This window comes from Tympanuchus pallidicinctus, unplaced genomic scaffold (assembly GCF_026119805.1).
Source record: "Tympanuchus pallidicinctus isolate F22 unplaced genomic scaffold, pur_lepc_1.0 scaffold21, whole genome shotgun sequence".
Lineage (NCBI taxonomy): Eukaryota > Metazoa > Chordata > Aves > Galliformes > Phasianidae > Tympanuchus > Tympanuchus pallidicinctus.
The window spans coordinates 5,732,737-5,749,046 of record NW_026294733.1 but is presented as its reverse complement, the minus strand read 5'-3'; the positions used below and the strand labels follow the sequence as shown (position 1 = coordinate 5,749,046).

General features: G+C 47.2%; 1 protein-coding gene across 1 annotated transcript; it reads left to right on the top strand.

Moving 5' to 3' along the window:
* The first annotated feature begins 5,392 nt into the window (after nucleotides 1-5,392).
* C1QTNF2 (C1q and TNF related 2) lies at nucleotides 5,393-12,651 on the top strand. The gene is made up of 3 exons (XM_052684989.1): nucleotides 5,393-5,799; nucleotides 9,753-10,001; nucleotides 11,026-12,651. Exons 2-3 carry the CDS (start codon nucleotides 9,761-9,763, stop codon nucleotides 11,637-11,639), a joined length of 855 nt encoding a protein of 284 aa, XP_052540949.1. The 5' UTR covers nucleotides 5,393-5,799; nucleotides 9,753-9,760; the 3' UTR covers nucleotides 11,640-12,651.
* Nucleotides 12,652-16,310: the final 3,659 nt, after the last annotated feature.

The following is a 16,310-nucleotide window of genomic DNA, read 5'->3' as shown; positions in this document are numbered from 1 at the left end:
TAGCATGCAGCATCTGCATGTTGTTTGGACATATTTGTCCTTAAGCTGTGAATCCTCCGCTACGAAAAGCTGAAGAAATAGGTGAAAAGCTTCGTGCCATAGCTTTGTACTTGGGAGGGTTGAGAATTAGCGCAGAGATTGCTTTTATGTTTTCACAACAAACATGGATGTTTAGAAAGTCAGAGGGGAAGAGGGTTGGGGTGCAATTTCCCTTCCGCTTTACCAGTGATTCGCTCTCTAGGTTTTCACATCAGCTCATCCTCACCTTTCTAGTTTGTGAATAATTTCAAAGGGAAAATAACACTTTTCTACAAGTAGTTGTATACACTAAGTGCAAATTTGAATGTTCTGCATATGATTTCTCAGCCACCTTCTGAGGTCTGAGCATTTTAATTTAGTGCACAGTAAAATGGAAATTGTGCATTAGGCACTGAAGTAGTTCTGTGTTTAAAAAAAAAAAACAACAAACTTATCTGTGCTGCTGTCATTGATCAGTGTTGTGGATCACTTTATTGTGGTCCAGAGATCTCCTGTTACGACCTTTGAATGATTTTTTTCTGATGTAGTTGCTTTGAACTGTAATACTTTTGTACTGGCCAGTACAGCATCCAGGTGCCAACTGCTGTTGTCTTAGTGCTGAGCTCAGTGTGAGAGAGAAGGGGATGTTAAATCGGTCTGTGCTATTGGTTTCTTGAGCTGTTTGGATACTTTTTGAAGCCTTGACTCTTTATAAAGGAGGCAGTTCAGAAATAACACCTAAAAGAGCAATTAAAAATGATAAACATAATTCAGCAGTCGAGCAGCTGAGCACAGTAGTGTGTATTTTTATGAGAGAGGGCGAGAGTTAAAGGCACCTGTATTTAAAAGCTCATGTAACATGCTCAGTGCTCTAGAAAGACATGTTTCTTACAGAAGCATACCGAATTCCACCATAAGTACATTTATGTGATTGGATTTTGTGTCCAATGCCTGAAGCCATGAGTAGCTCCCTGGCAGGTCCTGTCTTGCTCTGCTCAGAGAGAGCCTGGGTGACTTGTGTTTCCCAGAGCAGCCAGCTGTGGAGTGAAAAAGCATTTCGACTCATGCAAAGTACACTTCTTTGGACTTGTGAATGACAAAGAGGATCTCTCTTCTAAGTCAGCCTCCACAGTTAAAGGGAAAAAGCTAAAAAAGTATTGTTCTGTTTCTGTGACAGAGGTTAAATGTTACAGAACGTCACGCATCGTGGCGAGGATTAATTTTCCTCCATCTGTTTCCCCTTGCATTTGGCATGCAGTGTGACTGCGTGTCCAATGATCACCTCCCCTTGAACAAGCAGGGTTGGGTTTGTTGTTTTTTTTTTTTTGTTGTTGTTGTTTCTAAAATGAGTTGGGAACAAGTTTATGGGCAGGTTTGGATGAAAATAATCATACAGTGGAAAGCAGCAGGGATGGCTGCAGTTGTTTCTTGTGTACACAAAGACAAGGGAGATGAGAAGAAATGTAGTAGCCTGTTAACAGAACTTGTCACGTTCTGAAATCATAATGCAAACCAGACCCAGCCAGCACGCTCGGAGCAGCTTTCTCTGCATCTCACCCTTGGCAGAGCTCAGCGTTCATTTTCCCATCTCCCTTCCCAGCAATTGCTTCAATTACCTCTTTTTTCCTCCCCGTTTGAATCCTGGTTCTGAAGGCACACTCAATCTGCAAACTGAGAGCAAGATGTTGATTTGAAGGTGTTTACATTTGTAAGTGTGCAGATAAAACGTTTTCCTTTATTTTTTGCTGATAAGCTTATCGTTCTGTGTTATTTTCCTTCGAGGCACATCAGAAGATGGTTCTTTTACTGTCTTCCACGTTTCTTTGTAATTGGATCTTTATGGCTTTCCTGAGTGGATTAGTGAAAGAGAGGTGCTGTTCTACATGTGTGCAATTGTTCAGGGATCAGAGCATTGCAGGAATCTTAGCAATAGTCAGGAATGAAACAGAATTGGTCCTTCAGGGGATTAAAAAAACAATTAAAAACTGCAGAGATGGGATTTTCTGTGCCCACTAACGCAGTGGCTGTGCCCAGTGCAGCCCAATAGCTGTTTTCCATCCCATTTTTGGATATGTTTAGGCCAAAACACTACATGCAAGCAACTTCCTGTTGTTCTGCTAGCTCTCCTGGTGGTGTTAGCTTTGCTGGATGCAACATAGGAAAAGGCAAAAATATTTTAAGTTCAGCTAGTTATCTTACATGGAACAAATTTGTTCACTTCTGGGATAACTCAGGCAGAGACCACCCAGAGATAGCAGGCAGGGGTGGGCTTTGCTTCCACTAAATACTACCATATCTCAAACCTCAATGGGACAAAAAGAAAGCCCTTTGTCCAGGAAAATGTTGTTCCATGGGCAGATGAGCAAACTCAAAGCTTCCTAGCAGCAGTCTTAAAAAGATATTCTCATCATTCCATTGCATTTTAGGAAAGCCATCACCCTGCCTCCTGTTTGCACTGCACTCCAAGCACAGCCCATGGCCCTGCCCTGTTCACTCCAACTTCGCCTCAGCAGTGGGACCTTCCAACAGCACCTCCCCTCTCAGCTTTAACCCATCCCCGCTGGATGCTGCAGCACCTGCTGCAATGTTCCATCAGCACAGGGCAAGGAGACACTGCCCACGTCAGCATGTGTCCTGTGCATGGGCAGCACCCTGAGAGCCACTCTGAGATGCTCTGGGAGGAGAAAGCCCGCCTTCAGTCAGCCCCAGCTGTGGCATGGCTGCTCCTTCTTGCTTTAAGAGATCTCACACTGGGCACATATAGAAGCAAAAGCAGCAAGGGCAGCTCCTACAGTGTGCTCTGTTTTAGGAGCAGCAGAAAGTCAATTGCTAGCAAATTAATTGTTGTCTGAGAACCAAAAATCCAGCTCTAATGTTAAATTCTCCACTTGGAAAGCAACAGAGAGAGATGGGATTTGTACCGTAGCTATTATTAGCTGTGCAGACTGTCACGGCTTACATGCAGTCTGTGTAGGGGATGCAGCTTTGCCTTGCAGGACAGAGGCACTGCATTGAGGCACTCAACTTTCCTGGCCTGGGCACTGCCCTTATCCCCAGGTGCTGCCATCACTGTCAGTGATGCTCAGATCCCACCTCAGAGGTTTTGCTAGCCCCAGGTGTGGCTCCCCTCGGCCTTCAGAATGTACACTCAGAGTTTGCAAGTTTTCTGGATCAACTCTTGTTTTTCTCCTTTGTTTCTTGTCTATACATGTATCTGGCCTTCAGTTTGAGGAGATCATTTTGCATTTTTTCCCCACTCTCTACTAAATAAGCAATCTGCTCTCCCTCTTCTCTACTGCTTTCAGATGCTCACTCAGCTCTATATAACCTGCTTATGCACAAATCAGTGCCATTGCATTTCCATCGCCCAGTGCTCTGACTACAGGCTTGGGCTCCTATAGAACTCCATGCTAATTTCCCATTCCCTTTTTTAAGCTTTCCTGAGAAATGCAAGGCATTTTCAGAAGAGTTCTTGTCTAAATGTGTTACTGGATAGATCAGCAGAAACCAGATGTGGCAAGTCAAAGAGACTGCTGGTTTTGAGTTAAAGGCACATAAGACAAAAGAAAGTACAAAAAAAAGAAGCCAAATAAACAAAACCACAGCACCACTTGTCTTCTGCACACATTGGCAGTGTCTCACTGATGTTTGGGCTGGTTCCCACTTTCCTCCTCCCAAAATAGACCTATTTATTTTTATCTTAATGGGTTAGGACAGCAGCTTCTAAGCAGAGCTGATGGTCTCGAGCGTATCCTTAAAGTTTAAAGAGCGATTTGTCTCATTTTATGGGGGCTTTTGGAGAGGGACAATCACTCTCTGAAGAGTGCTCAGAGGCTTCCAAGCTCCTTTCAGGCAGGGCAATAAAAGTGACTCAAATCACCACTCCACACTAAGCCAGCAGACCTGCTGCAGAGAAAATGCTTTTTTCCTCCCATTAGTATCTTCCAAACATAAAAATGAAAAAAAAAAAAATCAAAGGCCCTGCATTCATCTTTGAAGAGAGACAAACCTGCTCAGCCATCACCCTGCTTCGCCCTGAGGCCACCTGTCAGCCACCTCCAGCTGCAGCTGCTTCTGTCCTGTCTGACTCCTTGTGTCTGGTTATGAAGGCACTGCCATGAGGTCAGCATCTGTAACAGTGCAGTCTCCAAGAACCAGCAAAGGAAAACCCTCTGTTGCTGAGATACACCTCTCGTAACAGTCTCCTGCAGTGCATTAAAAGAAAAAGAATGGAGAGCTGCACGCTAGGGCTGCTCTGCTTCACTGCAGAGGGGCGGCTCATTGGTTTACAGCACATGCTGCCAGCATGCTCTCCAGCTCTGCTGTCTGAGGGCCACGACCTGCTCACACTTAGGTGGGAAAAGCCAATGCAGGGTGCAGGGAAGAGGAGCCTGTGGATAGCAAGATACACGCAGTATTTGAATGCTGTCACAGCTCTGCTGTATTGATTGGTGCCCCGGCAGCAGCGAGACATCCCCACCCCTCCAGGAGCAGCCTCACCAACTGCAGGTCACAAAACCAATAGCAGATGCACTCAGTTTATAGGTTGTCTTTTTAATGCAAATAAATGCAGCTGAATCTGCTCTCACCATGTTCTGAGAGCAAATGCTGCAGAAAACTCAAACAAACAAACAAACAAAACCAAACAAACAAAAACTCTGAAAACAAAAACCAACCACATCAGATCTCCGATGCAGACAAATTGTGGCATGAAGAGGAATGGCACCTGTGGAGCACTGCTCTCTGCTGGCCCTCGGCACTGAACACAACACCAGGCGCTGACTGGCTGGCAGCAGCTGTGTTGGCCTCAGCGCTGGCTGCCAGCACATGTGCTGAGCGAGGCAGGGCCCTGTGCCTATGGCCAGCAGCACCAGGGCACAGAGCAGCCCCAGGGCCAGCACTGCCATCCCACAACAGCTGACTGCATTCCACAGCAGCCAGCTTTCACTGCAGCACCACCTCCAGCACTGCTGCCTCATCACCAACCATTGCTGGGGCTTTGCAATTACTTTGAAAGCTTAAAGCAAAACCTCAGCCTTTCCAAAGACAGAAACTTTCCCACTCCATCATCTCAGTGTCAGTCTCCACGCCTTATCTCACACACCCTCCTGCAGCTCCTCTGTGCAGTACCTGCTGTCTCCTTTCAACATACATTTTTGCAAAGCTGCTGCTTCACAGAGATGTCATTCACTCCAAGCCCTGAATGATCTATCCTTACTGCTTCGTCTAAATTATTCCATACACAAGAAGCTTGTTCCCACCCTCAGCATGAGATTTGCTTCCCTTGCTAGTGCTCTAAGATTGAGCATCAATCCCTGTTGCCCACGGCCCTACAAACCCTGCCCATAGGGGCAGTGGCTATGGCAGAGCAGAACCCACCCAGGCCCAGCTCCGCAGCAGCCTGCAGAGGAGAGGAAGGGGAAAGGCTCCACAGGCACTGAGAGCTCTCCAGCCATGTGTGTGCAAAACTTCTGCCCACGCCACGTGACAGAGGAAGAAGCTCGGATCCATTACACAATAATAAAAATATGCCTTTGGCAAAGCTGAGCCAAAACGTAGAGCTGCAGCGGGAAGCCAGCAATACATGCAAAACAGGGAAAAACATTAATAGAAAAGAAAGACCCACCAAGTCAGAACCACAGAGCACACTTGGAAGGACGCAGTGGCAGGAGGACGGGGTTTGTGCTCCATGATGTGACAGCAGTCTGCAGCAAAACATCTGCTGCAAGCTGAGCGGAATCCCAGCGCCTGTCAAGACCTCCCTGAAAAGATTAAGCCTGGGTGAGTGCATTCCTTTTCCCTGTTTTTTTGTTTTATTTTGTTTTGTTTTGTTTTTTTTGTCCCCCTCTTTCTCTTGACTTAGCAAATGTGAGCTAAATTATCACGCACTCAGGTTTCCAACACCTGCACAGGAAACATAAAGACAACAGCCCAGGTTGGAAGAAATAGTCGGGGAAGGAAACAGCAGAAGAGGCAGTGTGGTTTTTTGGTGCAGGAGATCCATCGTTCTCCCTCAACTCCTTTAACACTACTTTGTGCAGCAGATCATATCAGTTACAGCAACTTCACTCGCTTAATCGGAAGTTAAATGCATGCTTTTCAGCTTTCCCTCTCCATGCAGAGGCTCTCCCTGTCACCGCATTGCATGAGGCCACTTCCCTGCCAAAAATCTCCATTTGTCCACAATGCCTGGTGCCAAACCATTACCACAACCAGCAAGCCCAGGAGACTTTCCCCTCCGCTGTGGTCTCGGCCCAGCTGCTTCATAAGCACCAGGAGGTTCAAGCGCTCCTTCGCTCCTGGTGCTCACTCTCATAGGCAAAAGCTTTTCTTGCAGATGCTCCTTTTTAATGCTTATTCGTATACAGAACTAGAACCCATAGGGATCCATAGCATCATTTTACACACTACACCAATCCCAAGGGATGCTCTGTACCCCACAGTAGCAGTTCTTATGGATTCAGCTGAAGGATGAAGGGCACACTGTCCCTAAATCCCAGCTGATGGTACCTGTCACCACCTGCCTGTGGCTCATCCTGCCATTCTCAGACATTCTCGGCACGTTTTGGAGCCTCTCTCAGAGATCAGAGGCTGCCAATAGATGGCCCAGCAGTGATAAACCTGCCAGCATCCAACGCTGACCCCAGAGCAGCTCAGCATTGCCTGCATCCGCAATCGTCCCATCTCCCCCTCCAGGCAGCGCTCAGCCATCAGCCCTCACAATGCTGGGCACAGGGTGCAGTCCCACACAGCAAGGATTTGTCAGGGCCGAAAGCCTCCAGAACCCTATTACAAAAAGCATTAATTAAAACGTTTCTATAAAAGTGAGACCTCAACTGAAAATGTGCTGCATGGCCTTTGGTGCCAGGTCTGCTGCTTGTACCGAGGAGAGGAAAGATGCTGGTCTGTTTCCAATTTGCTTTTTGGAACTCATTGTATGTTCTTCACTGAGATGCAATTTTCCTTTTAAGGTGGAACAGAAGGAGATTTTTTTTTCTTTCAAAGGGATTCCTTTAAAAGCTTATTTATAGATCCTCCTGTGAATGTGCCACTGCTGTGATGTGGGATGCAGTGCTCTTGTGGAGCCCCAAACTAGCCATGCAGAACACCCAGGTGGCCAAATGTTCCTCATGTGTGCATGTGTCAGTACCTGAACCTCCCAGCCTCAGGGTGCTGTGTGTGTTACCCCCCTGGGTTAACTAGGGGCACTGCTTGGAGGTAAATAGAAAGTTCCAGAGAACTTGCTGCCCTCTGCCCCATGCTTTACTCCTGCTCATTCCTTCTCCACACAAAGCAGCCCCATCTGTGTTTTTCCCCAGGTTATGTTCCACAACGGAATGCCTCCTTGCCACAACAGCTTAGAGTCAGCCATCTCCAAACACTTCTCCCTTCTCTTCTGCCCCATCTGAGGTGGTTACTGGGAAGAGAGGATGGAGCTTTCCTTAGCATCTCCCCACTCCAAAGGCATTTTAGCACTTTTTTCCATTTCTGTAAAGTGAGAAGACTTTTTCAACTGTCCACATCAATACTGGTTGGTGGTTTCAGTTTCACAAGGCCATCAAACCAACACTTTTCACAAGCAAATAAATTTGGGTGTAAGGAAAGCAAAAGAGCCCAGACGAAGGAAATGGCTTAGCAGGCACAACCAGCTCAGAAATCTGTTCTGCATTTCCTACTCCTCTGCATGTTTTTAATTATACATCTCTCAGAACCAGGGGGCTCCCACTCAGCATTTATATATGGCATATTGCTGGCCGGATCTGGAGCATGTAATGTGCATTCCCACCCCCTTCAGGAGCTGATAGCAGGGCGGGAGCACTAAGGCAACATTAAATATATGCAATCCTTCAAACATCTCATTTCCAGTGCAGGAATTGAACAGAATGCTGCCAGAGAGATGCTAAAGATTCCCAGTACTTGGCTTCATGCCACACAGGATCCTGCCTGACCAGAAGGCCAATGAAAGACAGGGGATAATGCAGCTCATCTGTCTATTGCAAATTTGCCTCAGCACCAAAGCATGAAGAAATATCTGAAATGCAGTTTTCTCACTTCATAATCCCTGCTTCTGTAGCTAAGCTAACAGGACTGGAGATGTGATAAGAAAGCCCACGCAAGTGGATGAGCCTTTCAAAATATTTAACCTCCTCCAGTGCAGGGTAGCTGTAGTGAAGGTAAAGACTGCATTTCTTAGAGACTTTGCCACCAAATAAAAGTGTGCACCTCAGCCTGGAGCTCAGGAGTTGTATCAAAGTGATACATGCCTACTCCTTTGGCTTGATCTCTCTTGATCATGGAGCGATTGAGAAAACAGTGAACCAGACAGAGATGTTTCAGGTTTTGTCTCATTTCTCCAAGAGCTACTCCAACTACAGAAGGTCAAAGAAAGAAACTGAGGCAGGGAATGCCTTCCATCCCCCACCAGCTTGTTTCCACACTGAGACCACTGGGAAAAAAACCCAACACCAAAAGCATTTCCCTCAGTACATGGTCAGTGCCCGCAGCTCATGGCTGTGATCTCCCTCACTGGCAGGAGAAGGAGAAAATCTTCAACCTGGACACCACCAAATGCATAGCATCCTCCAGAGCTGGGAGGGGATGGCAAGAGGATCTTCGTTCATCTGCCAGAAACTGATACCTAGAGGAAATCCTCCTTTTAAGTATATCTGTAATGAGATGCAGAACCAATGCAAAGTCTACTTTACTCTCTTCTGACATTCAGAGTCTCAGGCAGGTTGTGCATGAAGATGAGCTCCTGTCAGTCAGATAGATTTTGAGCACCTTCCCTAAGCTGCCACCCCAAGCACCATTTTAAGATGCAGTGGGGTTACTCTGTGTGCAGCTCTTAGCAAACAGCTCACGTGCAGACATCCAGAGGGAGGTGTTACTGCATGATAACTGCTCTGCATCACTAACAGTTCCACAGGAATAGTTTTATTCTAGAAATGATTTCCTAAATCTGTCCAGGAGGGGAGTCAGACAAACCCAGGATGATCAGCCTCCTCTGTCAATGAAGGCAGAGGCAAGGCTGCTCCAAAAACAAGTAAAACAAACCTTGCCATATTCTAGACCTAAAGCAATGGCTTATGGTCGAGCCAGGAGAAAAGCAGCAAACAGTGCTGTTAATGGCCATCCATCTACAAGGTGAGCGAGAGCCACAAGCCCCTGCAGCAACACAGGTCACAGCAGTGGTGGCTGCAGCAGGGCTGATCCTGGCTGCAGGCAGTGCAGCTGAGCATGATGAAGAAGAGGAACCCCAGCAGGTGTCCTCAGCTAGCAGAAGTTCAATGCATTCTGTCAGGCAAACCACATTAAGAATTTCCTTGACTGACTTGTCCCCAGGCTTCCACAACTCAGCTCAGCCCCACATCACCCTAGAATTTGTGCTTGGACCCTGTAATAGACTCAGCAATGCAACAGCAGTGCATATCTCAGAGCTTTGGTGTGAGCTTCCCCAGTTTTTCCTTCCTCTGCTCTGTTAGTCCAGGGCACCTGCTTTCTGTACCTCTTTGCCATCATTGCTCAGCTCCTGGGGGGAAAAGCAGGATCAGCAAAGGGCAAAGAGGAGCGAAGAGGTAAGAGAGAACACACCAAAACAAAAAACTTCTCCATCCTGCCAAAAGGAAAGATCTCAGTTGTGCCCCATTTTCACAGAGCCCTGGCAGAGGGCACCGTGCTGCACCCACACACAGGTTGCCGCACGCATCAGCCGAGCCCCCATCTCGTTTCTCCAGGCTGTGCCATGATTTCTGCCGTCCTCCTCCTCTGGACTGTGCCCTGCGTGGCCAACCACATCCTCGGGGGCTTTGCCAAGGCAGCGCTGCAGGAGGGCCCCCAGCTGACGTGCAGCCTGCCGGGTCCCCCCGGGCCTCCCGGCCCTCCTGGTGCACCTGGGACTCCGGGGACAGTTGGCAGGATGGGCTTCCCAGGGAAAGATGGCAAGGACGGCAAGGATGGGGACAAAGGCGATCACGGTGATGAAGGTAAGAGGGAAGAGCTTCTTTGCAAAGCAAGGGTAAAATGTAAAAGCATGAGTGCAACAGCCCAGTTAACATCAACTTGTCATCCCACATGCAAGCCTCAGAGCAGGCTACATCTCATGAGACACTTCCAGGAATTCAGCCTCCTCCTCTTCACATTCTCCTCTTCTCAGATCTTGCCAGTGAGTTTTGGATTCTCGCACTGTGTCCAGGCGCTCCCACGTAGCGCTGCCACAGCAACAGGTGGATACTTTTATTTTCACAATATCAAATCCTTGAAGGTCTAATCAGCCTAAGCAGCAATAGAAAGTATTTCAAACATCACCCCCAAACCCGTGCCAAAATCCTCCCAAAACATATTGTTTGCTGATAGACTTGTAATGCTGCATGTAATTATTTTCTTCTTCTCTTTGTTGATGCATATTTCCTGTGGAGAGAGATCTTCCGTTTTGACACACACACATTATGTGAGAGACAAAACACTGATCTCTGATTCCTGCTTTCAGGGGAAACAGAATCAAATGAAAAATTAAGCACTGATTCCCTGGAGCACTCTCACTGAGGGTCAGGCACTGCTCTGACTGTGCTCCATTAAAATCAAAGCACACATCCACCCTCCTCTGGTCCTGCAAAGGGGCTCTTTTTTCATCAGTCCTCACTGTGAGCATCAGGGCCAGCTGGAGGCAGAAGGCAGTGATTTCCCATCACCACACTAGAGTGCACTCCTGGTTCAGCATAATGCCAGTGTGCCAGTGCTGCATCTTCTCTCACAGTCAGAACAGGGAATCTAGAGAACATTTCCTCTCACAGCCATCTACCCTTGCTATGGCAGATAATAAGACACAGCATAAATCCCAGTATTTACATGATTTATGACCTGACGTGTGTCCAGCCCCAGGTGGTATTTCATTGGTTTCTTACCACTACGATTTTCCTCCCAAATGAAAACATACTGCTGCAATGATAACAACCCCTTTCCACTTATTAAACCTTCACTAAAGAGTTTACAAGGTTATTTGTCTTTCAGGTCCACAGGGCAGAACAGGAAACCCAGGCAAGCCGGGACCAAAGGGGAAAGCAGGAGCCATTGGCAAGGCAGGCCCACGAGGACCAAAGGGTTTAAAGGGTAATCCTGGAAAAAACGGAGCACCAGGAAAGAAAGGACCCAAAGGGAACAAAGGTGAGACTGGGATGCCAGGACCCTGCACCTGCAATGCCAACAAAGCCAAATCTGCCTTCTCTGTAGCGGTCTCTAAGAGCTACCCAAGAGAAAGGCTCCCCATCAAATTTGACAGGATCCTGATGAATGAGGGAGGACATTACAATGCTTCCAGTGGGAAATTCATATGCAGCATCCCAGGTATTTACTACTTCACTTATGATATCACTTTGGCCAACAAACATTTGGCCATCGGCTTGGTCCACAACGGGCAGTACCGGATCAAGACTTTTGACGCCAACACTGGGAACCACGACGTTGCCTCTGGATCAACCATTCTCTCTCTGAAGCAAGAGGACGAGGTGTGGCTGCAGATCTTTTACTCTGAACAAAATGGGCTCTTTTATGATCCCTACTGGACAGACAGCTTATTTACTGGCTTCCTGATCTACCCTGACCAAGATTATCTCAATGAAATATAGAGTGAGAAACAAATAAGAAACGGATGCAACTTCAGTCTAGCAAAATGTAGCCTGCACATGGACATGTGTGATATTATTTCACTTTTTTGGCACTAACAGCCCATATTGGCAATACAGATATTTACTTGATGTCTCCAACTAGTCCATGAAGTATATCATGATCTTTAGGACCTACCTTTGAGTGACCTCATGACTGTGTAATCCTGGAAGCCAGCCGCTATGTTTTCCTACCATTCAAACATACCACAGACACATAACTCAAAATACTGATGCAGAATGTTTTGATTTTATATTACTGTAATGCATAGAGACCAAAAACCATTTCCAGAAAACTGAGCTTATAAGTGCCATTGATGTTGGAGATTATATCAGTGCCCCTCCTTCTGCCACCCTCAATAATAATAATAATAAAACTTACTACACTTTACCAGCTACTTACAAGTCAGGAAATTATCAGCTGCCGTTACAAAGTACCAGCAACCTTCAGCCTCATCAAAGCAGTACTAATAAGCAACGGCATCCGGTTTAAATAGGACACAAAGAAAAGAGCATTTAAGGCTAAAGGTAAAACTTCTGCTAAGACACACGCTGTCGAATCGAGCTCTGCTGGTGTTGCTCAGAGTTCAGCCACAACAAAGCAGTGCTGAGTATTGCATCTGCTTTCAGATGAGTGTCAAAAAGCTGTGACCAGAACCTGACATTGGCTGTGCAAGCCCAATACCTGCCAGCCTCTGGTCCATGGTGGAGAGCAACGCTGCAGATAAGACTCAGTTTTTAGAGAGAAAGAGTGAACCTTCACTCAAGAAACAGGTGCATCAAATCCCACTCCTCCATCCCTGCCAGCTTTTGCTGAAAGGAAATACTCATGGTGCTGCTGAGGTGCTCCTCACAGGCTTAATGCTGCAGATAGACTCTGTCTTAATGACGTGCTTTGCTTTTTTGGTTTTGTATGTCAAATTGTACAGATGATCCAATCTTAACATAGTGGTTCTAAACTGTACAAAAAAGAAAAACAAGGTTCCAGTTCTTCTCATTTGCACATTTAGACGTTGAGCCCAGAAGAACAAATTAAGAAAGAACAAATTAAGATATATATATATTAACCTTACTTCTACAAGTCATTGTATTTGCATGATTTTGTGAACAACTTTAAATGTGTTATATTTTATGAAAACCTTTTCAAATACTTTTTTTTTTTTTTTTTTAAATAAAGCTGAACAAAACTACCACTGCAACATCCTTGAACTGCTTATTAAGCAGTTTTCCTGAAATTATTTCAAAACTGTTACAGATTCCACAGACGCTGCCAGTTTCAGTGACGGATTTTGTAGGGCCAGATGCCACCGGTGTATTTTCTCCCTCCCAACCCTACAAGCCAGGGAGCACACACCTTTTTTTACTCTCTGTGCAAGGCCTTCTACAAGGTGGAACAGGGTCTATACATTCCCTGGTAGCTGCTCAGCCCGCTGGCAGAGGTCCTTTCCCAGCAGTTGCTGTGCAAATAATGTACTTTCCTTTGCAATGCCCTCATTTAGTATGTCCTGGCCTGCATTTTGCAGGCAGCAACAGTCCAAGCATTGCCTTTCTCTCTCAGTGCCCAGCCCTGCATTTCCACCAACAGCCCCAGGGGGTGGCAGGACTGCCATCTTGTTGCCCCCAATTTCTCCAATCAACCATCCCCAGCATGATTTTCATTTTGGTTTTCCAATGGGTTACTGCTGAACCCAGTTGGTACAAGGCAGGTGCCAGAGCTGGGAGGGAATGGCAGAGCACCACAGGGAATAAGACTGAGGTGGGGAAGCAGCAGTCAGCAATTAGCACAGCTGCACTGCCAACCAGCGTCTAGGGCTGGACTCCTTGTTGTCCCGTTATCTCAGCAGCCCCAGCAGGGAGCATTTCCCCACGTCAGTCCTCTCAGGGGCCCACTAGCTGGTTTCCCCAGATATGAAGCCCTGGGAGTTATTAACTCTCTGGCAAAGCATCGTTTTTGATCTAGTGAAAAGGAAAACATGCAAATGCATTCAAATTCCGAAGATCAAAATGCAAGTTATAAAGAAACCCCCTGCTAAGCACTCACTAGCACAGAGCTTGCTTTCTGTCCGGGGCTATCAGGCCCTCCCTGCTGACCTGGAGCTCTGGCTCCAACACACCCACATCCACCCCTGGGAGCTGCCCCAAGTCACAGTGCTGCTTCTGTGGGCACAGCTCAGCCCCAGCTCTGTGGATCTGCTGCCATCAAGGACTCAAGAGAAAGCTCAAGCCAATAGGATACAGCAGGCAGAAGGGAGAGGACTGTTTTCGTCCAATTGTTTAACCTCCGATTGCGCTGCAGTCATTCAAAAGATATCATACATCAATTATGTCTGCGAAAGAGGGACAGTTGTTTGAAGTACACAGATTGCTCTGAAAAAGATTTATCTCTTCCTAGCATGTTTTAAGATTAACCAAGGCAGCCTGCATGCTGACCAGGATGGCTTCTGCTCAGCACAAGCCTGCACAAGCCTCTCCTCCAGCAGCTGTGGGCTGCCCTCCTTCTGCCTCCCCCAGGAGAGGAGGGAGGGAAAGGCAGCAGCGCCAGGGTTATCTCAGGGCTGACCATGGGAACATTGAGTTTGGGGTGTTTTTTCTCTCTTCAAGAAACTGGCTCAGGCTTCAGAGCATTTCAGAAATGATACATTCTGGCTTGCTCTCGCATCTTCAGGCTGCAGTTCAGTTTGCAGTTCCATTTTTCTCCAGCCAAACAGCTATTCATTCGGTTTTTATGTGTACTTATTTTTGTTGTTGTTGATTGTTTTTTTGTTGTTGTTGTAGTTTTTGTTTTTAACGAAAAATGAGATTTGCATAAGATTTTTTTCCAGGAATATGGAGTTTCTGGAATAACACCAAGTAAAGAACTCTGGCTTTCACAGCCAAGCTGTCACAAGAGAGAACTGCTCCCACGCAGGCTGCTCGCCCCAGCCCAGGCAGCTCCCGGCACCTCCATTACTGTGGGAGCAGAGCTGGGAATGTCTTGGCTAGGCAAATGTGTGGGCAGATGCTATCAGGAAGGAGGGAGGAATGTCCTGGCTGAGGCAGGATGCTGTGTGAGGGCAGTGGATGCAAACAACTCCTGTTACACTGCAGCAACCTTCTCCACTGTGAAGACCAGAGATGCCCTAGGCTGCTTTGTGCACCAAATTTTGTCACAAGCAGGTCCCTCTAGGAACTCAGCATGCCAGGTGAAAACAGGGAGTGCAACACCTGCCCTCAGTGATCAGTTAGCAATGACAGCTCAGCTGTTTCATCTCGTGGTTCATTAGAAGCCAGCACAGACGCAGCTGTGAAAACACAGACACAGGTCCTCTCCATGGGGTCAAAGGGTTTCATTACCACGTGAACTCCTCTCCACCACAACAGAGCTTTCTCCTTCCCACCTTCATCACCGAACCGTGCAGCTCACTCCAGCTGAGCAGAGCCTTCCAGTCTCCATCACATCTTCCCTTAGGGAGGCCAAGGAAGGCCCAGGAGAACCTGCCTCAAGTAGCTGTGTACCAATTACCTGGCTGTGCACTGCTGCGTTGCCAGGGAGTGTTTCTGTCCTTGAAGCAACCCAGCCTAGCAGCAGAAGCTGCAGCATGCCCTCTGGATGACACAGACCTGTGACTGCAGCTGCACAAATCCCCAGCCCCTCACCCCCCAGCTCCTGGTGCAGCACCCCTGCCCAGCACAGGGACGCAGAGGCTGGCCTTGCCCTCACATGTAGCACCAGGGATTTTACTGCAGGGAAAATAATAGCAGGGCTGTCACCCAAGAGCTGCTCTAGTACTGCTACAACCCCATAATTACCTCAGCTTGAGGCATTTTCAGTGAGCATGTGCTGGAGAGACCATGTCCCCAGGTGCTTGACAGGCAGGTCAGGAAGGGGAAGACTCCTACAAGGAGGACACTTTCACAGGGTTTCCAATTTCCACACGAGCTGGTGGCTAGAAGGAGGACCAAGGAAGTTCCTATGCTTCAGCTATAGCATGTTCAAAGGGACATCCTGGGGGCCTTGGCTGGGCATTAGTTCTTGGGCACAGAACTGAGGTACATCAGGCTGCTGGGAAGCAGAGAGCTCACAGACCTCCCCAGCATTTACCACAGCCGGTGCTGTACCCCCAGAGTCACAAATCTCTTTTTTTGAGCGTTTAAAGGTGAGGGGACAGGACAGTCTCTCTGCAAGTCCCACTACAGCAGTGAACACTGCTGAAGAAATCATGAGATGCATGAAGAAATCATGCTTACATCTTGCTGCTCTTCTTGTTTGCTTTGTGCTTGCTTCAGATCCCTGTGAGCCTATGGAATGCTACAACTTACAGAAAGTTACCTTGACAGAAAGACTAGGTTTAATGAGATGGGTCACGTAGTGAAAAATACATGCTGAGCTACAAAGGAGCAGAGTGAAGAAGAGAGATAGGAAAACACAGATAGATACAGAGAACCAGCAAGAAGGAAAATCAGTTCTTCTTTCAGTAGAAAAAAACCACCACGTTAATTTAGTGAAAGCACTCAAACTGGTTGAAATTGTTGCTCAAACTGCTGCTGATACAATCTGGCTTTGGGATTTTGGTGAAATGTGGAGCACCTGAGTGGCATCAACCTGGGCTGCCCACCTGGGGAAGGAGGAGCCCTCTAGGGCTATCTGGGCAGGCA

Coding starts and splice junctions, on each gene's coding strand:
- C1QTNF2 (XM_052684989.1), top strand. CDS start 9,761: ATGATTTCTGCCGTCCTCCTCCTCTGGACTGTGCCCTGCGTGGCCAAC. Junction 10,002..11,025: donor AGGCGATCACGGTGATGAAG/GTAAGAGGGAAG, acceptor TTTGTCTTTCAG/GTCCACAGGGCAGAACAGGA.